The sequence below is a fragment of the Tasmannia lanceolata genome, unplaced genomic scaffold (genome assembly GCF_043159265.1).
Source record: "Tasmannia lanceolata isolate RefF3 unplaced genomic scaffold, GAP_Taslan_0.1 ptg000003l, whole genome shotgun sequence".
NCBI classification, from domain to species: domain Eukaryota; kingdom Viridiplantae; phylum Streptophyta; class Magnoliopsida; order Canellales; family Winteraceae; genus Tasmannia; species Tasmannia lanceolata.
In genome coordinates, this window is record NW_027518680.1 from 25582857 (window position 1) to 25607565 (window position 24709).

Genomic DNA, 24709 nt, shown 5'->3' on the forward strand with positions numbered 1-24709 from the left:
GTCAGTCCTCGTCTCTAGTGGAAATATAATTTTTTGAAATCGCTTAGACCCAAAACTGTTCATGGGATTGCAAAAAAAATACGAATACCAAAAATTTCTTTAAAAAACCGGGTGAGAAACAGGAGGTGGAAATATAATTTTTTGAAATCGCTTAGACCCAAAACTGTTCACGGGATTGCAAAAAAAATACGAATACCAAAAATTCTTTAAAAAACCGGGTGACTCGCAGGTTACCCGGCCCGTGCGGGTCCAAGCTTAGTGACCCATAAAATTTTTTGGGTCATTTTGACCCGGCCCGTTTGACCCTGACCCGTACGGGCCGGGTCAAACCCGGCCTAGCCCGCCCGATTGCCAGGTCTACCCTTTCCCCCAATTTAATCATTATGGTGGTGGAGGCCCTGAGCCTTCTTATCACGAAAGCTGAGCTCAAAGGATACTTCACGGGCCACAAACCTAGCCAAAATTCCACTAATGTTTCTCATCTCCAATTTGGTGATGATACCTTGGTTTTCTTGGAAGGGGAGTCTCGCAAATGGCTAATCTAAAGCATGTATTCCAGTAGTTTGAAATTGCATCCGATTGAAGACCGATTTCTCCAAAAGTGCCATTGCGGGAATCAATTTCTATCCTCAAACCGTGGAACTTCACGCCGATGTTTTTGGGTGCAAGGAGACAAAACTGCCTATTACTTATCTCGGCCTACCATTGGGAAATGGTGTATACCCAATGCTTGGGAAATGGTGTATACCCAATGCCGCATAATGGGACCTAGTAGTGGAAAGAATTGAAAGGAAATTGGCTACTTGGAAGAAGCAATATTTGTCTTTTGGTGGAAGGATCACTTTGATCAAGGTTGCACTATCCAATATGACGGTCTGCTTTATGTATCTCTACAAACTACGGGCATTGAAAAGGTACAAAGGGATCACTTATGAGAGGGCATGGACGGAAATAAAAGATTATAACATTTCCTGAATTGGAGTAAAGTATGCAAATCAAAGAAGCACAGTGGCCTTGGCGTTGGCAAGATTCGTCTATGAAACAAGGCATTGCTCGGGAAATGGCTATGGAGATTCGGTGTTGAAAATGAGGCACTATGGCATAATATTATTGGTGATAAGTATGGAAGGCGTTGGGGGGATTGGGAATGCCGGAAACCGTATGTTGGGAAGGGTTCGGTTGCATGGAGGTCCATTTGTATTCCTCGTGTCCAGTTTCAGCCCCTTGTCAGATTTAGGGTGGGGCGGAGGGAAGAAGTGTGGTTCTCGGTGGATCTTTGGGTGAGGGCGTCCTGTCTATGCCATGCTTTTTCTGGATCTATACCGTCTTGCAACCAATCCTGAGTCCAGAGTTTGTGACAATTTGGTGAGGGGTGAGGGTTTTGAGAACACATTTTGGGATATCAGGCTTGAGAGGGATTTAAAATATGGCGAAATTGCCAATTTCACTTCTCTTCTTCGTGTACTATCTTCCTGTTACTTGTCTACTCATGAACCGGATCGTTGGGTATGGACCCCAGATCCCCAATGTGGCTTCTCCGGCAAATCCTTCTTTCACATATTGACTGAAGGGTGTGTAGGCCTGCTTCTAGTCGTGCTCGCATTTGGCGGTCTATTGTTCCTCCTCGTATCATTCTCTTGGACGGTCTCTCATAGATGCATAAACACCCGCGATTGTTTAAAGAAGAGAAGCCTTAGGCTTGCTAGCTGGTGTGTTTTATGCCGCAAGTAGGAATCTCTGTTACTACTATGCCCGCTGGAGTGTGTTATGCCCCGCCGGGGGGGGGGGGGGGTGGGGTGGGGGCTCTTGAGGAATTGGTCCCATTTTTATAGGAAGAAAAAAGCTATTGCAAAAGCTACCCCGAGGTGGAATCCCCCTCCAGAAGGGTAGTTTAAATTGAATTTTGATGCAAGCGGTTACACGATTACGTCTTTCTCTGGCCAGCTGAGGTGAGGGCTTCATGGGTAGAAATGGTTTGAGAACCATAACTTGGGTCCTCTTACTGTCTAAGGCGATTCTGCTAATGCCAGTTCATGGGCATCAAATAGAAGCTGTAGGCCTGAGGCTTTGTAATATCTTAGACAGGATCCAGGACATGGTTCGTATTATCGGTCCTCATATGCTGCGTATGAGGAGATCCGCAAATGCGATGGCGGACGGGTTGGCGAATGGAGGGGGCTGAATGAGTTGTTTTTTTCTGCTATACTGTGTATTTGTTTGGGTTGTATCCTATAGCCAGTATTGATTTCTAATAACCGGGGACCTCTTGTCCCCCTCATGTAATCCTTTTTCTATGGAATGGAATATGTTACCTTTCAGGAAAAAAATGTGGAATGATGAATCACGAACAAAAATTTTACACTATTCATCATACATCCCTGACATACCAGCTCAAGATTTTCTAAAACAAATAAATGGGTTTACACTTCAGTGATACAATTGCATCAGCATCATTGTTGTGTTAAAATCATGATTAGTAACTGATACGCAACCAACAGTGAACGGCGCATTAGCTTCTAGGTACAAATGAACAAATTGTACAATGAAAATGCAGCAGTCTTCATCGTTCAGAAGCAAAATGCTGGTTTTGACACTACTAAAATTAAGCAGTCATCGGTCCGGACAAATCCATCAGCTGAGCATTCCAGGTAGGTTCTTTGGACAGTGGGGGCCTGTGTCGAATCTGAAGTTCCAGGTAGTAAAATGGCTTGTTGGAATGGCTGAAAGATCTTTAGTCCAATTTGATGACAAAATCAGTAATCATTGATGTTAAATTGTTAATGGAGCCTTCAACTCCCAAATTTTGATTAGATGTGGATAAGGGGATCAGAGAATTGTCAATCGAAAAGAGGGGCAGAGTCCATGCAAAGATGTACCAATTTGTGCTGGTATTGTCCAAAATATTCACTAACTGCAATCACATCTTGATGCTCCTGATTTATGCCAGGCACAGAAAAAGATTGCTTTTCTCCAACTAAGGAAATTGATGACTCGTCTGTTGTTCCAGATTTGGAAACAATTTCTGAATTGATCTCATGGCATGCAAGTAGAAACATTGCAGCTGTATCTGGCTGCTGCGAATCACGGAGTGCTGCTAATGCCTCGTGAAATGCACCAGCTGCAACATACAAAACCAGAGCCCTGCACAGTGTTGTTGGCAAAGTTTTCATTAAAAACCTGAGAAAAATGGATGAAATTTTCTTGGAATTTATCTTGAAGGGAAGGTTACCTCCAAAGATTATGTTCAGTGTGGAGGACATGATCGGCCCATCTCTGCAACACCCTGCAGGATCACATAGAAGTTAAATAAGGAGGTCCTTAAAAGATTAGCATACATAATTCCCTTATACAAATGAATGTTGGATCTAACAGCATTAGAATAAGAGGGACTGTAAGTGACAACATGAGAATAAACAGTGTTGGCTGTTAATCTTTCCGTGCATGACAAGAGATACAGGTGTCGTGCTATTTGGCAAAAATGTGAACAAGCTTTTGGAGACGTGCTCTGGGTGCTCGAGCATGAGCTACTCCCAAGTACTGTAGCATTCAACCTGACTTAGAAAACAAATTGCAGAAAATTCCAAAAGTTCCATCTATATGGCATTATTCAGGCTTGTTTCAATGGCAGCTAGGAACCAGTTATGATGGTTTGGATGGGTAGTAGAAGATGACACAGTGTAAGCACAAGTACAGATCTCATCTACAAGAAGTCAAGACGTGACAAAGGAAAAAAAAAATGTATGAGAAAATAGGGAAGAAAGCTGCTGCTGCTGCTAATTGTACAACTGCTTGAGAGAGAAGGCCCTTTTCATTTCTAACTGAAACCGAAATTTTTGCCGAAATTTCGTTCAAAATTCCACGAAATAAAAACCGTAATATTTTATACCGCCTGAAATTTCGGGCAAAATTACCGAAATTTTGGTAATTTCGCCCAAAATTTCAGGGAAATATTAAATAATTAATAAAGTGTATTTTTTTAACGTGATCTCTCCTACAATTTCGGACTGAAATTTAAGGGAACCAAAATTTCGACAGAAATAAAGTAACGTTTTGGATTATCCTAATTTTTTATTTCAGAATCGACCGAAACCCGAAATTTCGGATTTTGGTCCGAAATTTAAAACCTTGCTTGCAATCTCCAGAATAATAAAATCCATCATCTTTACAAACTAACCAGTAACCACCTTATACGTTAACCAACCATCTTCTTTCAGCCCAGTCGAATCACAACCTTTAAACAACCTTACCCTAAAACTACCACCACCTTGAGTCTGTTCTTTTCTTAAAAAAACTCTTATCACTAGTAAAGAGAAAATTCTACCACCACCTTCCAAAAACTGCGCAAGCTTTCTATTTCCCGGCAAACCCATAATATCAACATCATGAAAAGATCACAAAAAGCCAAAGACTAACACAAAAAAGCAACAAACCTAAAAAACTAACTATCTACAAGAGGGGGGCCGAAAGATATTTCCTTTTGGGTTCACAACCCTCGCCCCCCTTAACTTCAACCTGCTTCCTAGGCTCCTGTTCAGTATGGTTCTCCATTTTTTCCTTCAGATCTCTTATCGCCACTGCCACAAATAATTTTTTTTGTAGCTTCAAGGTCATCGTCATAGCCTATCCCAAAGACATCTCCTATAGCCAACATTTCATCAAATTCCTCAGAAGAATAACTATTATCCTCTACCCCTGAATATTCCTCAATCATTTTGCCTTTGTCTTTACCTTCTTCTTACTTTCCCATCTATTCTCGAACTTCCTGACTTACTTCCCTATCTAGCGATTCCTGAGACTCTTCAGACTCTACAAAAACTACCACAGTTTTTTTTTAACCTTTCAGCCGCTTTCTCCTCTTCCTACCGCCGTCGACGAATCCTCCTTTCCTCTTCTAAAGCATCCTGGAAGTGAGGGAGCTTATAGATAGGAACATATACACTCTTTGTATCTTTCTTCCCTGATACTTTTTTGAGCTCCTCCATGTTCTCCCTTGCATCCTTTTTAAATTACTTCCACTTTCTCTCAGAGTGGGAAATTCCTCCGAAGCCATCTTCTCATCGTATTCCAATTCTTAAGAAATTTGAGGTCCTCAACAACGAAGGAGGTGGCCTTCCTCTTCCTGATATTGGATACTTCTACATCAAACATGTTGCGAGAGAGCGGTTTATCAAAATCTTTCAGAAACAGTTTAACTTTGGAGCATAGTTGTAAATTCCGTTTCGTTTCGTCCGGAATGGACGAAACGAACCGGTTTCGTTTAAATTCCGGAACGAAAGGTCAAAATTTCGTTCCATTCCGGACGAAATTTTCCGAAATCCCGGAATCGTGCATAACGGCTAGTTTGACTGGATTTTGCAGAATTTACGACAATGCCCCTGCAACAGCTCTTTTTGGTTTTTGACCATTTTAACCTCAAAATGTGACCGTTTATAGCTGTTGGGAAGGGTATTTTAGTCATTTTTAAATGCACAATCAATTAAAAACTCTATAAATAGCCTTTTCCCTACCTTTTATCCTCCACCTTTACATAAGTGATTCTCCTTCTTTCTCTACTTTCACTTACATTATCTATTATACTAAATTTCCTACAAGTTTACCCTCTTCTTCAACTCAATCCAAGTCTATTTTGGAGCAAAGAGAAGGCATACATTCAACTTACCACTACAAGGTCAAGAAGTCAAGAACTATTTCGAAAGGCTTATTTCAAGTGAGTGAAGGCTAATTTTTTCTTCTTCTCTTCAACTCAAGTTCAACCTCAAGGTTCTCTTTATTTCTTTCCATTTCCTTTCTTTTATTTCTTACTTCATTTGTCCCCTTCTACTTCATTTTTTTGTAATTTGTTTCAATTTTCTTTCTTCTAATTCATCTTTTCCCTTCTTCTACTTCATTTCAGAATGAGTGGGTCGGGCTCGGGACCTTCTGCAGGAGCATCCTCTATTGGTTCGGCACCCGCTAGATCGGATGACCCGGCATGGGCTTACGGTACATTGGTTTCGGGTCAAAGAAATAAAATAACTTGCATATTCTGTGGCAAAGTCATATCGGGTGGAGGTATAACCCGCTTGAAAGAACATTTAGCGGCTGTTCCTGGTGAAGTAGCATCATGCAAAAAAGTGACTGAAGATGTAAAATATCGAATGAAACAACTTTTAGATGCAAAGAGAAAAGAAAGGGCTAGGATGAGCATATCCAGAGCAGAGGTTGGAGGTTTTTATGGCACACCAGACGAAGAAGAAGAGCAGAATGAAGAAGACATTGCCACACAATTGCCTCAAGTTCCTCAACGAAGAGGTAATGAAGTTCTTGTAGAACCGAGTGGTACAAAAAGGAAGAAGAAGGGAATCACAGGAGAGATCAGGAATTTCTTTGCACCACGAACAACCCCTGGAGCCCAACTAAGCATTAAAAGTGCTTTGGCTACTAAAGAAACAATGGATAGAGCAGACATGGCGGTTGGCATGCTTTGCTACGATGCCAATCTCCCTTTCAACGTTGCCAATTCACCTTTTTGGCAACCTATGTTTGACGCTGTGAATGCCGTGGGTTCGGGTTATAAGGCACCTACTTATCATGCTTTAAGGGATCCCATTTTGAAGAATACAGTGGATGAGGTAAACAACTACTTGGAGGAGATTAAGATGTCATGGAGATACACTGGCTGTAACATTATGGCAGATGGATGGACAGACACCAAACAACGTCTCCTAATCAACTTTTTGGTGTAATGCCCTAAAGGAGTCATATTCCTCAAATCCGTTGATGCATCTGGCACAGTGAAGAATGCCGATGAATTATACAATATCTTTGCAAAGATTGTCGGAGAGGTGAATCCGGAATATGTGGTGCAATTTGTAACTGACAGTGAGCCAAGTTACAAAGCTGCTGGGAAAAGACTAGAAGCCGCGTTTGGTACATTCTTCTGGACTCCGTGCGCAGCTCATTGCTTAGATCTCATCTTGGAGCATCTGTGCAAACCGACTGTATTTCCTCACATAGCAACCACAATTGAGAGGGCTCAAACGATTACAAAGTTCATCTACAACCATGGAAGCCTCTTGAATTTGATGAGAAAGAAGTTCACAGGTGGGAAGGAGTTGTGCTGCCCTGCTGCAACCAAATTTGCTACAAATTTCATTAGCATACTAAGTCTGGTGTTGAATCGGAAAGCACTTCAGCAGATGTTTGTGTCTGATGAGTATAGTACTAGTAGGTTTGTCCAACACCCACTGAGTGAAGGGGTAGTCAGTACTGTGTTGGATAAATCTTTTTGGGACCAATGCAAGTACATTCTAAACATCAGCGAGCCTTTAGTGAGAGTGCTGCGCTTGGTAGATCGGCAGGACAAACCGGCGATGGGTTACCTATATGAGGCCATGGATAAGGCCAAAGAGAACATCAAGGAGAGGTTGAAGAGAAAATCAGATTACAATCCCATCTGGAGGATCATCGACCAAAGATGGGATAGGCGACTCCACAGTCTCCTCCATGCAGCAGGATATTTTCTTAACCCTGCTCTCTTTTTCACTCCTACCTTCTCTAGGCACAGTGAAGTAACCAGAGGCTTGTTGGCATGCATCACTCGATTGGTACCTGATGAAGGTACACAAGACCTCATCACCAATCAGATTGAGGATTATCGAGAGGCTAAGGGTATGTTTGGAATGAAGCTTGCAATCCGCAACCGAACGAAGTTGGGACCAAATATATTTGAGTTTTTTGTTTAATTAAGTATAATTCATTTTAACTTTCAGTTTCTCAACAAATAATGCTTTACAGTTGCATGGTGGAATCATTTCGGAGGTGACGTGGAAGAATTACAGACCTTTGCGATCAGAATCCTCAGTCAGACCTGCAGTGCGACTGGGTGTGAAAGGAATTGGAGCACCTTCGAACACATTCACTCTGCAAAGAGAAATAGGTTGGAGCACTAGAGATTAGATGACTTGGTGTTTGTCCATTACAATCTTAAGTTTCGAGAAAGGTATACAACGTAATATAATGTTTTCAACTTTCACCTCATCACTTTAAGCTTTTAAGTTTAACCTTTGACATTAAACTTAATGTTTTCCTTTTCAAGGACTTGTTGAGGAAATCATCTACTACTAGTGACCCTTTGAGCATAGACCATCTGGATGTCATGATGGATTGGGTTGCAGAAGAAGAAGATGTCATATTCACGCCGGAAGACATTGGGTGGGAAAATCTTGAAGCACCTACTGCTGTGGTTGGGGCCGGGGACGACAACGACGACTTTCTCATGCCTCTTGAAGAAGATGTCCCTACTGGTGGTCCAGGTGGTGATGACGGCGGCGGCGACGACGACGACGATGAAGAAGACATTGAGTATGATCATCCGGGTTATGATGACTGAGAGTTGTTGCTACTAGCTATTATCTATGTTTCACTTTCATGTATCTTTTTTTTTATGTTTTTCTATGTATCAGACTATCAGTTGGACTTGTGCAAGACTTTATGTGTTTAAGTAATGAATATGCCTTTTGGGACACATATTTTGGACTATTTATTAGTTTTTCATCTTTTTCTATTGATTTTTTATTTTTTTGGATTTTTCTCATATTTTTTAATATATTTTTTGTGTGAACGAAAAGTTTCGACCGAAATGACCGAAATCCCACCGAAATTCCGTTTCGGTGGCCAAAACGAAATGGCGACCGAAACGGAATTTACAACTATGCTTTGGAGGCTAAATCTTTCTTACTAATTTCTTCTTTCTTAAGACGACCCAAAAGTCTCCTTTTAAACAGGGAAAGACCGCCTTTAGTAGCCAATAAATGTGATTCGATAAGCGAGCCCCGACTAGCTTGACCGACTTTTCCAGGGCGGTGAGAGTTACTTATCCGAGGGGTGTTGACACGAAACCCCTTGTCCTGACATTTATAGGATTTCAAACCCCTTGATCTTCCTTTGTTCTTTTTGTTCCCATTGAAAAATCGATTTTTAAATTCAATAGCCTTTCCATCTACTATCGACTGCAGATTGAAATTGTCAGCAATATCTTTTTTGATAGCTTTCCCCATAAGGCCACGTGTCTCAACATTTAAGGATTTCTGAATCGCTCATTTCCCATGTCCGGCTACCTTCCCTCTCAATAATGATTTCTTACTTTTTAATTTTCCTGACGATTTTTTCAATCCCAAAGCGGAAGGTATTTCAAAAAACGTTAAGGGCCCATCCAACGGCTCCCTAGCGATGGAATTGACAATTTCACCCTTAGGAATTTCTAGAGGGGATCCTTCCTTTTCCATGGAATTATCTTTCATCGGCGACTTTTCATCGACGACTTGATTTTCAGGTCCCTTGTGAGAAATTGAATTATCTGGCAGTGGAATCCCCTACCACCAACAAATCCATTATAGAATTAAACTTCTCAGCTACCGCCTTAACTCCCACAGGATAGATATTGGACTCTACCTTAAGGTTTAAGGAGGGTAAGGATTTCCACATTGACGTAAGAATCTTGGTGGATGCAAATTCCAGAAAGTGATCATGGCTACCAAAAGATGGGTTTCCAAGACTTGACCGAAATGCTGACCCAAGGCCTCCACAGTGGAAGTTGACCAGGCGTGAAGCGGGATATTATAAAATCTAAGCCCACAGTTCTTGCACCAGTATTGAGAGCAGTAAACCAGGGTTGAAGGGATACAAGGTATCCTCCCAAAGCACGCCTGAGGATTAACGAGGCCTGCAATTCCGACTCAAAACAAAATAGCATCAACAAAGGGCTAATACAAAAAGGTTTTTTGAGTAAAGGGAGAGCCCAATGTCTTTTGGCCCATCCCCAAACCTCTTCCAAAAGCGCCTTGTTTCTTAAACTACCAACAAGACAACTTTTAAGAGCCCTCTTCCTATCAGTAACTAGATCTATTGGGATATTAATCGCCGAAGTATCATCCTTCTTTTCGGCATAAGGTGGATGAACAGCCTTAGGAACCCAGGTCTTTGCCACCTCAATTTTTTCTCTTGACCCAGAATATTTCCTACAAACACTGCGCGAACCAAAATTTTTATATCTGCAATTCGAGCACATCCAATCGCTACCATGTTGATGCAAGGGATCTACCTTATGAAGCACGGGTACGGGTACGACACGACACGGGTACGTGATTTTCCAAAAAAAAACGGGTGCGGGTACGTTCGGGTACGCCGAATATAATAATATATTTTAATATTTTATTATATATTTATAAAAATTAAAAATAATAATTGGAGAGCAATCAAATAACAATAACATCACCAAAATGGAAAATTATAATATTACTCTTCATTTCATAAGTGATTAAGTTCCATATTTCATAACATGAGGCATCAATACATCATACATTAGAAAAAAAGTTTGTCGCCAATGTGTTGACCAGTGCCTGACAAGATGAATAATTTTTAGAGACCAAATTATGAGATTTTTTATATCGGACTTTTGGAATTTAATAATGTTTCGACATGATAGATTTTATAAATTTTTAAAATTTGAAAAATACCCCACCGTTTGGAAGTTAAGAAAGTTAAAATTTTGACCTGACCCTTTTTCTTCGAATTTTGTACTAGAACAGGAGAGTTGACTTTTTTTCCTTTTAGATTTGGGTCTTGAAACTATTTTTAATAGATCCAAATGGAGGGTATTCCGTTATTTACATGTAAATCTTAAGTAAATGGACATGTACTTAAATGGTTTACATGTTGTTGCAAAAGAGATTAGAGAGTGTGTGAGTTGGGTATCTCCCCCACGCTTTTATTAATATAATAAAATCTGTACAATAACTACAATGACTAAAATGCCCATAGGCATATAGGCTTATTCTAACACTCCCCCTCAAGCTGGAATGTATAAATTGTACATTCCTAGTTTGTTACATATGTCACTCAGTTTTGATTTATTTAATGGTTTGGTAAACATGTCAGTCAACTGTTTTGCAGAACGAGTAAATACAGTGCGTATCTCCCCTTTCTGGATTCTCTGACGAATGAAATGACAGTCAACTTCAATATGCTTTGTTCTCTCATAAAAGACTAGATTCGTCGCAATATAGATAGCTGCTCTGTTGTCACAATACAACTGTGACGGCGAAGGAAACACAATACCAATCTCAGCTAAGAGTGGTCTCAACCAAATAATCTCAGTCGTAGTATGCGCCATGGCTCTGTATTCTGCCTCTGCACTTGATTTTGCAATGACATCCTGTTTCTTACTTTTCCATGAAACTAGGTTACCTCCAACAACGGTACAATACTCGGTAGTCGATCTCCTATCCGCAGGGGATCCAGCCCAATCAGCATCTGAGAACCCCTCAATTCGTGTATGACCATGTTTTTTGAATAATTATCCCTTTCCTGGTGCACCTTTCAGATATTTGAGTATTTGAACTACTGCATTCCAATGCGAAGTACGATGAGAGGTCATGTACTGGCTAACCACCCCAACGGCATAGGATATATCAGGGCGAGTAACCGGAAGGTATATAAGTTTGCCCACAAGTCTTCTATACCTACCAGGATCCTTCAACAACTCACCCTCTTCTGGAACCAGCTTCACATTTGGATCCATGGGTGTAGCTACAGGTTTCACACTAAGATTTCCTGTCTCTTCTAACAAATCCAGAACGTACTTCCTCTGTGATAGAGACAAACCATTAGAAGAATATGCAACCTCTATCCCAAGAAAATATCTGAGACGTCCCAAGTCCTTTGTCACGAACTCTTTTTGTAGGAAGACTTTCAGTTTCTGAATTTCCCCTGAGTCACTCCCTGTAATAATGATGTCATCGACATATACAATTAACATAATGCACCCTGCTGAGGACTGATGACTGAATACTGAGTGATCCACACCACACTGCTTGAGGCCAAACCTTATAACTGCCTCGCTAAATCTGCCAAACCATGCAAGCGGTGATTGCTTCAACCCATAAATTGCTTTTCTGAGGCGACAGACTGATGAGGACAACTCCTCCTGAGCAACATAACCTGGTGGTTGCTCCATATACACCTCTTCAAGGAGGTCGCTATGCAGAAAAGCGTTTTTCACATCTAACTGGTGAAGATGCCATCCATTATTGACTGCAAAGGAGAGGAGAACCCGAACGGAAGGAATCTTCGCCACTGGGGAAAACGTTTCACGATAGTCGACACCGAATGTCTGAGTGTAGCCCTTGGCCACCAGACAAGCCTTCAGTCGATCAACGGTGCCATCAGGTAGATATTTAATGGAGAACACCCAACGGCATCCTACAGGACGAGCACCAGCAGGTAGAGAAACTAGATCCCATGTGTGATTAGAATGCAGAGCTCCCATTTCAAGATCCATTGCAGCTCGCCATCCTGGGTGATGAAGAGCCTCATCCAGAGACTGGGGTAACACAGCAGAAGACACAGACAAGACAAAGCTTTTGAAAAGAAGAGTTAGACGATCATAAGAGACAAAATTAGAAATGAGGTGACCAGTAGAATTAGAACGAGTACGTGAAGCAATAGGAGAGTCAGAAACAACTACAGGAGAAGAAGGTACCTGATGAGAGGGTAAAGAGATCTCTGCCTATGAAAACGATTTGTCGGTGTGAGGAAGTTGTGCCTGTTGTTGACGACGTTGATATTGGACTTTAGTAGGGGGATGATCCACCCTATGAGCACACGAATCAACATGTCTAGTGGGGCAAGCAGGAGGAGGTGCTAAGGAAGTCGGAGGAAGAGGGGGACGAATAGGAAGAGAAATGGTCACATCAGGTTACGTTCTGACAACATGAGGAACGGAGGTAGAGCCAAAGAATGATTCTGATTCAAAAAAGGTCACATCAGCTGATACATACCAACGGCGCAGACGTGGACTATAGCAACGATATCCTTTCTGGGTGCGAGAGTAACCCAGAAAAACACATCGTTCTGATCGAGGGTCAAGCTTGTCGCGGCCAGGTCCCAAATGATGGACAAAACAAACGCAGCCAAAGACACGAGGCGTAAGAGGGAGAATCCTAATGTGGATAAACGATGTGAAATGGAGAATCCCCGTGAAGCACCGAAGATGGAAGATGATTGGAGAGGAAACAAGCAGTGAGAATGGCATCAGACCAGTAGGTTTTAGGAACATGTATCTGGAAGAGGAGTGCGAGCCACCTCAAGTAGATAGCGCAGTTTTCTTTCGGCGACACCATTTTGCTGCGAGGTGTATGCATAAGAGGATTGGTGGATAATGCCATGAGAGGAGAGATAATCCTGAAAGCCACCATTACCAGAAAAAAACTCACGTGCATTATCAGTACGCAGGCATTTAAGACTGCAACTAAACTAGTTTTTTATTTCATTATGAAAATTTTGAAATGCAGAGAAGACCTGGGAGTGGTCTTTCAATAGATACAACCAAGTCATTCGAGAGTAATCATCAATAAAAACAGCAAAATACTGAAATCCATTATTCGACGCGATCCTAGAAGGTCCCTATACATCATAATGAACGAGCTGAAATAAACTATCTACTCTAGTGACAACTCGAGAAGGGAAAGACACTCTATGATGCTTCCCGAGTTCACAAGACTGACAATGAAATGGAGACAGAAGAGGGAACTAAGGATGTCGCCCGGAGGCGCTGAAGTGATGGGTGACCCAGTCGACAGTGCCACTGAAAGGCATCCACTGAACTGTGTAAAGTTGACGAAGAGGGGCTACAGTCAAGACGGTACAGGCCATCCACCTCACGACCCGATTCAATCGTCCTCCCAGTCGAAAGATCCAGAAAAAGACAGTAAGATGGAAAGAATGAGATAGAGCTAGAAAGATTTTTCGTAATTTGGCTAACAGATAATAAACTAAAAGGAGATTTAGGTACACACAATACTGAAGATAGCGGAAGATTAGGTGAAGGACATGTGGTACCAATACTAGTGATAGGGGTAGTGGAACCATCAGCTAAAGCAATGGACTGAAAAGTAGATGGAAAAGTGCGAAAAGAAGAGAGCTGTGATGAGTTACCAGTCCTATGGTTCGAGGCTTCTGAGTCAATGATCCAGGACTCGGGGCTAGAAAGTAATGTAGTATGTGAACTACCTGGCTGGGTAAAGCCCTCAGTGGCCTGTGAAGCACTCTGTCGAAGGCGCTGGAGCTCCTCATAGTCTGCCCGCGTAAAGGATAATGAGTCATCAGCAGGTGGCAAAGCAGGGGCAAAGACGACTGAGTCAGATGGGACAGAAGTGCTGAGGTGAGCTGATCGAGGCGGCCTGAGCTCGGGGTGCAATGTGTAACAAGTCTCAATGACATGGCCATCACGCTGGCAGTGGGTGCAATAAGAACGGCCACGCCCACTCCCAACACAACCACCACCACGACCACCACGGCCACGAGCTCGTGAAAAAGAACCACCACCCCGACAAGGACGAGTTCCACCACCACCATCATATGCTGCAAGAGCCGAACGATCAGAAGTAGGGCGGGAGGGAGTCTCGCTAACGCACTGCTGAGCTCGAAAGTAAGTCTCGCGCAACAAATGAATGTTCCCAGAACTAAGAATCGGATGGCGCAGATGGGTAAACTCTGGGCCTAGGCTCTCAAGATAGTGCACCACTCGAATCTGTTCCCGTTGACGCCATAGAACATTAATATCAGAAGTGAGTGGCATAAAGACATCAAGCTGTTGACATAAAGAGATGAACTTCCCGTAATGAGTTTCAAGAGACATGTCGTCACGACGGAGCTGTATCCACTCAGAGTAAGTGGAACATACACGGGTGATGTTCTCAACCCCAGAATACGTCACTGCAGTATGATCCCAGATCTCCTTCGCAGTCAGAAGAAGAATCAGAGTGAAATAAATATCAGGAGTCATACTCTGCCATAGAAGACTCTGTATCAATGCATCTTCCTGATCCCAGCGAGTATACGTAGGATCCTTAGGCGAAGGAGGATCCTCACGAAGGAAACGGATTTTGCCTCGCCCAAGTAGGTAAGTCTCAATCGCAACCTTCTACGGTAAATAGTTGATTCCATCGAACTTGGCAATATTCAACTGTGGGTAAGAATTTTCCACAGGTGCCAAGTGAGAAGAAGAAGAAGAAGAAGGGGCCGAGGTTGTGGTAGAGGCACTGACGTCAGTGGTCATGCCAATGGAGGGATCAACAATGACGGGAGGATCCATAACGACAACGAATAAAGACGAACAAAGAAACCACTACCCACGGCAACAGCAAATTGAAAGTAGAGAAAGATAGGCAGAACCAACTAATCAATAGAAAGAGTCATATGACGATGTCAAAGGTGCATGAGATGAGTATAGAGAGACCCATAAAGAACCAGGAAGATGCTGAAAGAGAAATGGAGAAGAGGATTAAAGAAGATCAGCACATTGAGCAAAGAAAAACAATGAAATGCAAGACCAAAAAATAGATTAGGGTGTAAAAGAGTGTTTTAAAGGGTATAATAGATTAGGGTTTAAAAGAGAGGAGAAGTAGCGGTACTGTAGCAGTGCTGTAGCGGCACTGTAGCGATACTGAAGCAGTAATGTAGCGGCACTGTAGCGGTATTGTAGCAGTATTGCAGCGGATTAGGGTTAGGTTAGGGTTAGGGTTAGGTGAGAGAGAGGGAGAAGGGGGAGGTTTAGGGTTAGGGTTGATGGAAAAGATGGAGGATAAAGGTTTCCCTAGGGATCAGAAACCCTAGGGCTCTGATACCATGTTGCAAAAGAGATTAGAGAGAAAGTGTGAGTTGGGTATCTCCCCCTCACCCTTTTATTAATATAATAAAAGCTGTACAATAACTACAATGACTAAAATGCCCATAGGCATATAGGCTTATTCTAACATATATACACTAAGTACAGGAGAGGAGAGAGAAGAAGCAGGAAGGATTTACACCAGATAAGAGAAGCAGGACGTGTCGGGTACGCGTGGATGCGCACCCTAAATGCATCCGACAACCAAAATTGGGTTCTTTTTTTTAAAAATAGGAGTACGTATCCAGGACGTACCCGGGGCGTACCCGAACGTACACGCACCCCATACGTGTCGGGTATGGGTACAGGAGCCTAGGGAGAGTACCCGTGCTTCCTAGGATCTACGCTTTTAGAACTTGTATTCCGTCTTCCACAGAATTTTCCAGCTCCAAATTCCAATCTTCTTACCATCGTATCCATATCCTCATAGCTTCCCAAGAAGCGGGGAAGGGACCTTGGGAAGCCCTGTGTGATCCCACCCGGCTTCCCCCTTGACTCAGCAGAATCCAAGGTTTTAAATCTCGGTTTCGGTCATCAGCGAAACCGAAACGTTTCAGTTTCGGTACGAAATTTCGGACGAAATCTTGTAAAAATTTCACCAAAATTTCGGTGAAATTTCCGAAACGTTTCGGCCGAAATTTTCGAAACGTTTCAGCGAAGTTTGGTTCTTTTCCGACTCAATGTGAATTTCGTTTCGTTTTCCACCGAAACCGAAATATTTCGGCCGAAACGAAACGTTTCGGTCGAAATTTAAAACCATGGCACCGAAATTTAAAACCATGGCAGAATCAAGGATCCACAGCAGCAAATATTGAAAACTCCTAGTGAATGGAATACTTCCTGAGCAGAATATCCACATTCCACAAAAGCTAGAAAGGAGTCAGCCAACCGCTCAAGATTGAAGCCACAGCTACAGATGACCTAACTAGGTGCGTTATCAAAACAAGGCGGGGGATTATCCCGATGGCGACTATAGTATTCCCTAATGGTCATCCTCCCCCCCCCATATCCTCTCCTCAATGCCCTCTTTTCTTCTCATTGTTTCCATGGCTGAGGGCAGATTATTCACCCTTGTGCAGGGGCCATACTAATCTTCCCTGTATTGTTCCAATTTTATCGGATGTCTCTGAAGGGACTTGCCACCATTTTAGTAACAATCTAACATGCAAGTCATATTTGGGACATTACCTGGATAAACCCATTTTCTCTCATTTCTGAAGTATTTTTAGTTATTTTTAATGATTTTTCAGTACTGTAAAATCACGGAAACACAGAAATGTATGTAAATGATGGACAGTTAAGAAGGAACTTCAAGAAGTGCTAGAATAAGCACAGTTACACACTAAAAACCATCACATAAATAAAAAACCACTCATAATGGTTTAACAACATCAAACGCCTAATGACATGTATATCATGCAGTTTGATAATTCAATACATGCTACATTTCACATGTAATTCATATAAATACCTATACATAATACATAACATTTCACATGCAATTCATGTAAATATAGTTGTGTAACACATTTCTTTTGGATTCTTGTGTTGTGGGTTTAGGAATTAGACCCAACTTGGGTTCGTGCTTTGGTGGCTCTGGACTGATTATGCTTGTGTTTGGTGATGATGGAGTCTTGGTGTTCGATATTGAGTTCCTAGACATAAAGAGGCCATTTGTAGGCTAAAATGACTAAAATACTACTATTATTTAGACAGTAATAATACACAATCAGTAATTAATAAGAAATAATTAACATCTAACTGTTGTCAAACAAGAACATACAAAACATTGTACTCCTAACTAACAAATATGATACATAAAGGATACCTAAGTTACAAAAGCGCAGAAATAAATGCACCTTGCATAATCAGATCCCTTTAAATGAGTTGCGGCTAATGTAGCTGCATCTGTCCAACACCCAGCATCTTGTAGCTGCCACATCATCAAACACCCTCAGGTCATGTTGCAGAATAAATTACATATAGATTAAGGCCATGTTCGTTTACGATTATGCCAACCGATGGTGGGTGCCAAACTGATTATTGGACCCAAATTTAAACGTAGTTTTTGGTCCAATGATCGTTTTGGCGCACACAATCGGTAGACAAAATCTTAAACGAACAGGGCCTAAACCATAATCATTGTTAAGACCTGTTATTCTCATAAATATAGTTCCGCTAATTACTGTTCTATAGAGACATGCATGTATAAATACAAAAGTAATCATCTAAGTGTGCATGTGGACAATCATTAGCATATATAAACTGCGATGGGAAACCAACAACTTCACCAATTTAACTTAATGTAAAATTTCAGACCCAAACAGTCAAAAACCTGAAAACAGCGACTCCGGGCTGTAAAAAATAACAAATTTGGTGAAATATCCCTATCCTGTATAAGAACAAGTGATTCATTTCAATTGAAATGCATATAAATTGTTGATTGATAGACTTGATGATCAATTAATGGATAAGAAATCGAAGATCAACAAATTTATCAGAACCATATTTGCATATAGTTACATTCAAAGTTTAAAATTTTAAAAGTCCTTACCATTCAAAAATAAAAATAAAAATCCAAAAAAAGAAAAAAGAAAAAAGAAAAGGAAGGGATTGTTACATGAATCCCCCTCTTAAGCATCAAAATTTCCCTGCAGTCCCTTGTACAAAACAGTATAGAGGCCTCCTATGCTTTATTCAACCTATTTCAACTAGGTGCTTTTCATGCCTAAATTCTGGTGTTAAAATGTTTATTCCTAAAATGCCCACATAGAATGGTATATGAGACTAATAGAATCCACGTTACCCCATAGTCTCTCTCTCTCTCTCTCTCTCTCAAAAGTCATGCCTTCACCGCCTCTGTCCATCACTGAAAGGAACTGCCAAGATTCTCCTCCTACTCCTGTCTCCCTCTCTTGCCAATATGTGCATGTGCTGTTTGCCTTTCCCATCTGCACAAACTGAAGTCGAGTTTACACAATGTTATCACAATGCAGAGCTTTACTCTGTCCTATTTTTTGTTTCGTTTTGTGAATGTGATATTCTTTTCTGTTATTTGTTCATTTGTTTTATTTTGCTTGGATTAGTAGATGGGTCAAACAAGACCCTTTGGAAATTCTAGAAAGCATCTGTGTATGTATGAAGGAGGCACTTCATAAGGCAAAAGGTGATGATCATAGCATTTGTTAGAATAAGCTTATGTAGCCTAAGGGCATTATAGTCTTTTCATATTCTTCTCATAATAAATATATATGTGTGTGTTAGGGCAAGACGGCTAACACACAACATTTCATTCTCAAATCTCTCTGTTAACATGGTATCAAAGCCCTAGGGTTCCTCGATGCCCTAGGGACCACCATTGAAGACCTCTTGTCTTCCTCCATTGAAGTCCATGCCCATGCCCTAACTCCTTCTTCTTCTTATTTTTTCTTTCTTTCTCCTCCCCTTTTTCTCTGTACAAAACCCAACCTCTTCCCTGTTTGGCCCTGCGCGCCCCCCTTAAAAACCCAGGTTGCCCCCCTGAACGCCCCCTGGAAAACCCAACCTCTTCCTTGTTTGCCCCTGCGCGCCCCCCTGAAATCCCAGGTTGCCTCTGCGCGCTCCCCGTGGAAAACCCAGGTTGCCCCCCGTGCGCACCCTCCCTTCTTTTTTTTGACATCTTTCCCCATCTTCTTTAACCTATAAGGTTAGCGTTCTTCTCTTCTAGCTGTCGAGTTCCTGCCCTACATCTTCCCGTTACATTTCTCACCTTTCTGTGATTGTTGTGGTGTGTCTTGTTTGGTCTGCTTCACTGACATCCCATTTGAGTTTTGGTGTTTATTATGGCCTTGCCATCAGCTTCTTCCTCCGGTTCATTTCCGGTATCAGTGACCTCTATGACATCCATTAAATTGGATGGTGCTAATTACCTTGCCTGGAGTCATTCTGTTCACCTCTATCTGCGTGGTCAGGGCAAGTTACGTTTTCTCACGACGGATCCTCCGAATCCGAAAGATGCTGGGTATGATAAGCGGAGTCAGGAGGATGCCCAGCTCCGGTCTCTTCTCTGTCAGAGTATGGAACCAAAGATTGCGAGCCACATGCTATTTCTGGATACATCACGGGCAGTCTGGTTGCGTGCTGAGACACTCTATTCCGGTAGCAACAATCTCACGCGGATTACTGATGTTTACAGTGACTTCTTTCGTATCTCGTGTGGAGCTAAGACCGTCACTGAGTACTATTCGAATTTTGTTGGTCTTTGTGTGCAGATTGATATTTATCATCCACTGTCCACCGACCTTAAGGTCTTGGCTCAACAGAAGAATGAGCTCCGTACTACTCGGTTTTTGGATGGCTTAGGGCCTGAGTTTGTCCCTCTTCGGCAGCAGATCCTTGGGTTAGGCACGCTCCCATCTTTGGATGAGATCTTTTCTCGCGTTCAGCGCGCTCTACGTATCGATCCGGCTATCTCTGTTGCTGGTGACCAGTCCGCCTTTGCTGCCCAGTCTGGTTCCTTTCGGAGCACTTGTGGTAGGGGTCGTGGTCACGGTCGTCGCGGACAGGGCCGTGGCTTTGGCCGAGATTCAGGGGGAGGCCGTACTTATGGGGGTCGTGGCTCACGTTATTGCAGTCATTGTGACATGGAAGGTCACATTATTGATTTCTGTTACGATCTCCATCCCGAGCTGCGTCCCGCTCGAGCCGCCCACTTCGCTTCTGAGACACCTGCTCCACCTATTCCTGCTACCTCAGACACCATGGTCGTCTCTCGGACTGAGTATGAGTCACTTTTGCGCCTACAGGAGAAAGGGAAACAACCGGCTGCTCAACTTGCCACAGAAGGTAGCAACCCATCTTGCTCCCTTAGCCACTCCGCTTCCTGGCTCATTGATTCTGGTGCCTCTCATCATATGACCGGTAACAGTACACTTCTTAGTTCCTTTACTTCTTGTGCTCCTACTAAGATGGTCACCTTGGCCAATGGGACTCGATGTCCTATTTCAGGTACTGGGACTGTTACAGCCACCTCCCATTTATCCTTATCATCTATACTCTGTGTTCCTACTTTTCCCTGTAATCTTCTTTCTGTTAGTCAGCTTACCAATCGCTTTAATTGTTCAGTAACATTCTTTCCGTTTTATTGTATTTTCAGGACCTTGCAACTGGGAAGAGATTGGCTCGGGGCATGAGACAGATGGCCTATACTACCTGGATGATGCTATCACTCCCACGACGTTTAGTACCTCAGCAGATTCCTTTATGTGGCATTGCCGGCTCGGTCATCCTTCTCCTGAGCGTCTGCAGCGTTCTTCAGTTGTTTCTGGTGTTATTAGTCATTTTCATTGTGAGTCCTGTCAGTATGGAAAACACCATCGTGTTTTCTACCCGTCTCGTTCTGTTAGTCGTGTCAGTAGTCGTTTTGAGTTACTGCATTCTGATGTTTGGGGTCCATGTCGTACTCCTTCTATGTTTGGTGGGAAGTACTTTGTTATTTTGGTTGATGATTTTTCCAGGATGACCTAGCTTTATATAATAAAGGATCGTTCTGAGGTGTTTTCTACATTTTGTTTATTTTATGCTGAAATTACAAATCAATACTCATGTTCCCTTAAATGTTTACGTACTGATAATGCCCGTGAGTATTTTTCTGATCGGCACAATTTTCAGGAGTTTCTTTCTAGTCGTGGAATTATTCATCAGTCGTCTTGTGCCCACACTTCACAACAGAATGGTGTTGCCGAGCGGAAAATACGGTATCTTATAGATATAGCTCGCACCATTCTGTATCAGATGCATGTTCCCAAATCTTTTTGGGCTGACGCTATGCTTACAGCCTGCTTTCTGGCTAATCGTCTACCATCTTCAGTTCTTAGCAATCGGTCCCCTTTTTCGGTGTTACACCCTTCTGGGGATCCGTTTCCGTTACCTCCCAAGGTGTTTGGGTGTGTTTGCTTTGTTTAGGATCTCACTCCAAGACTTGATAAATTGGCCCCAAGGGCAATCAAGTGTGTTTTCCTGGGTTATTCACGAACCCAGAAGGGTTGCCGATGCTACAGTCCTCTGCTTCGCCGCAAATTTATCAGTGCCGATGTCTCCTTTTTTGAGGATACTCCCTACTTTCCTGCTTCCTCTTCTTTACCGGTATCTCCTCCTCCGTTGCCGGTTCCGGTTCCATGTCTGCCACCGGATCCGGTTCAGCGTCCCTTCCAGGTATATACTCGCAAGCGTTCTACTACTTCAGTTGAGCCTTCGTGCCCTGCCATCTCCTCTCAGTACGCAGGTCCTTCTTTACCCTCATCCTCTGATGATGCTGCTCAGGTTGATGATTCTCTTGATGCCCCCATTGCGAGCCGTACTCGTTCTCGTACCACTCATCACCCTATTTTTAATGCGGTAAGTTATGCTCGGTTATCTCTTTCGTATACCGCATTTATATCATCTTTGTCATCGATTTCTATTCCTCGCTCTGCTCGAGAGGCTATGCTTGATTCGGGATGGCGGGCGCTATGGAGGCTGAGATGGATGCTTTGGCCAAAAATCAGACATGGTAGTTGGCTTCCCTTCCTCCTGGTGCTCAGGTAGTCGGATGCAAGTGGGTGTTCACCGTCAAATACCTACCTGATGGCTCTGTTGAGAGGTTAAAAGCCCGTCTTGTTGCAAAGGGCTTTACTCAGACTTATGGGATTGATTATATTGAGACATTCTCTCCAGTGGCAAAGATTCCGTCCATCCGTGTATTGATTTCTTTGGCTGTGAATCAGTCTTGGCCACTATATCAGTTGGATATCAAGAATGCGTTCCTCCATGGTGAATTGCAGGAGGAGGTGTATATGGAGCAACCACCAGGGTTTATTGCTCAGGGGGAGTTGCAGCATACCATCTGTAAGCTTAGAAAGGCGATTTATGGTCTTAAACAGTCTCCTCGTGCTTGGTTTGGGAGATTCAGTGAGGCCATCATACGATTTGGTATGAAACAATGTGCTATAGACCATTCTGTGTTCAACTCTCGAAGCAAGGATGGTCTGATTCTCCTGGTTGTTTATGTTGATGACATTGTTAGTACAGGGAATTACAAAGCAGGAATACAATGCCTCAAAGATTTCCTTCAGAATAAATTCAGCACAAAAGACCTTGATGTTCTGAGATACCTTTTAGGCATTGAAGTGGCACATTCACAAAGAGGGCTACCTTTGTCCCAAAGGAAGTATGCTCTTGATATTTTGGAAGAAACAGGTCTTCTGGGGGCAAAACCTGCACAGATTCCTATGAATCCGAATGTCAAGCGTTCACCTGATCAGGGGGAGCCACTAGACGATCCTGGTCGATACAGACGGTTAGTAGGACGGTTGATCTATCTCACAGTCACTCGTCCGGACATTGCATATACTGTTGGTGTGGTTAGCCAGTATATGAGTGTGCCTCGGACATCACATTGGTCAGCTGTGATTCAGATAGTGAAGTATCTGAAAAAAGCTCTCGGGAAAGGTCTTCTCTTCCGGAAGCATAACTATTTGAGAATTGAGGGATACTCTGATGCAGACTAGGCCGGATCTCCTGCTGACCGACGATCTACTAATGGCTATTGTACCTTCATAGGTGGAAATCTAGTATCTTGGAAGAGTAAGAAGCAGGACGTTGTGTCTCGATCCAGTGCAGAAGCAGAATACAGGGCCATGGTTTACACCAGCTGTAAATTAATTTGGCTACGATCGTTTATGTCAGAGATTGGATTCTCATACTCCTCACCTGCGTCCCTCTACTGTGACAACAAGTCAGCCATTCACATAGCTATGAATCTGGTATTTCACGAATGAACTAAGCATATATAAGTGGATTGTCACTTTATCCGTCACAGGATTCACCCAGGCCAAATTCAAACCGAGTTCACTCGAATGAATGATCAGATTGCAGACATGTTTACCAAGTCGTTGAATGGAGTTCGAGAGTGATTTATGTAACAAGCTGGGCATGCATGACATTCATACTCCAGCTTGAGGGGGAGTGTTAGAATAAGCTTATGTAGCCTAAGGGCATTATAGTCTTTTCATATTCTTCTCATGATAAGTATATATATGTGTTAGGGCAAGACGGCTAACACACAACATTTGATTCTCAAATCTCTCTGTTAACAGCATTGATGATGGATTGAAGGAGATTGCTCCCATAAATCAAAGAGACTATTGTAGTTTGGAGCAAATTTACTTGTTTGCCTGTTTGTAAGGCTATCACTTGGATGTCATAACCAGCTGCTCCATTTGCAATTTTTTCCTTGTTTCTATAGGCACTTTAGTTTTCAATGTTTTAGCATAATCCATGCCTATGGATTCTGTGATTGACATAGGAGATCATACAGCCAATTATTAGGATCAAGAACCCATTTCGTTGAAACTTCTGGTATCCCACTTTCCCTATTGTTAAAGTATAAAAGATAAATAACGCCTTTCTCCAACAGCTTAAGCTTTTGGAGAAGTTGGTAAGTTAACATGGTATCAAAGCCAAAGGTCTGGAGTTCAAACCTCCCGGATAGCAAAAATCCACATGCGATGGTTAGCCCAAAGTGGGACCACATGTGCCACGTGTTTGCCAAGTGGGCCACACGTGTGGGGGAATGTTAAAGTATAAAAGATAAATAACGCCTTTCTCCAACAGCTTAAGCTTTTGGAGAAGGTGGTAAGTAACACCTATTATTACTTATTTTAGAGCACTCAAGTGCTTGTGGTTGACGGAATGCATTGATAGATAAAAAGAGCCTGTGCAAATAGTGGATGCTCTGTTTGGAACCATAGACACTTCTTTGATATGGAATCTACTTAGAGACAAATATTCAACTCAACGAATCCCAATTTATTTTTGTCATTTGAATACGAAATTTGTGGCAGCACAAGTTACTCGACAAATGTTCAACTTAAAGAATCCAAACTGCTTTCTCTCCCCAATACCGATTATCTTTATTAATTGCAAGTCTCAAATGGGGTGCCAGGATTGAACTTCCAAGACTGAACTCAAGCTCTGATACCAATA

General features: G+C 42.4%; 1 protein-coding gene and 1 non-coding gene across 2 annotated transcripts in view; both read right to left on the minus strand.

The window, feature by feature from the left end:
- Positions 1-2313: 2313 nt before the first annotated feature.
- The window catches only part of LOC143854148 (Transducin family protein / WD-40 repeat family protein), a 113181-nt gene continuing 90785 nt past the window's right edge, over positions 2314-24709 (minus strand). The window contains exons 18-20 of the mRNA XM_077363971.1: positions 17566-17639; positions 3230-3283; positions 2314-3141 (exon numbers count right to left, since the gene is read on the minus strand). Of these exons, the coding sequence (XP_077220086.1) occupies positions 2838-3141; positions 3230-3283; positions 17566-17639 (432 nt within the window). The 3' untranslated portion in view covers positions 2314-2837. The remainder of the gene's footprint in view (positions 3142-3229; positions 3284-17565; positions 17640-24709) is intronic.
- LOC143870142 (U6 spliceosomal RNA) lies at positions 16740-16842 on the minus strand. Its single transcript, XR_013244936.1, has one exon. It is a non-coding gene; the product is annotated as a U6 spliceosomal RNA (small nuclear RNA).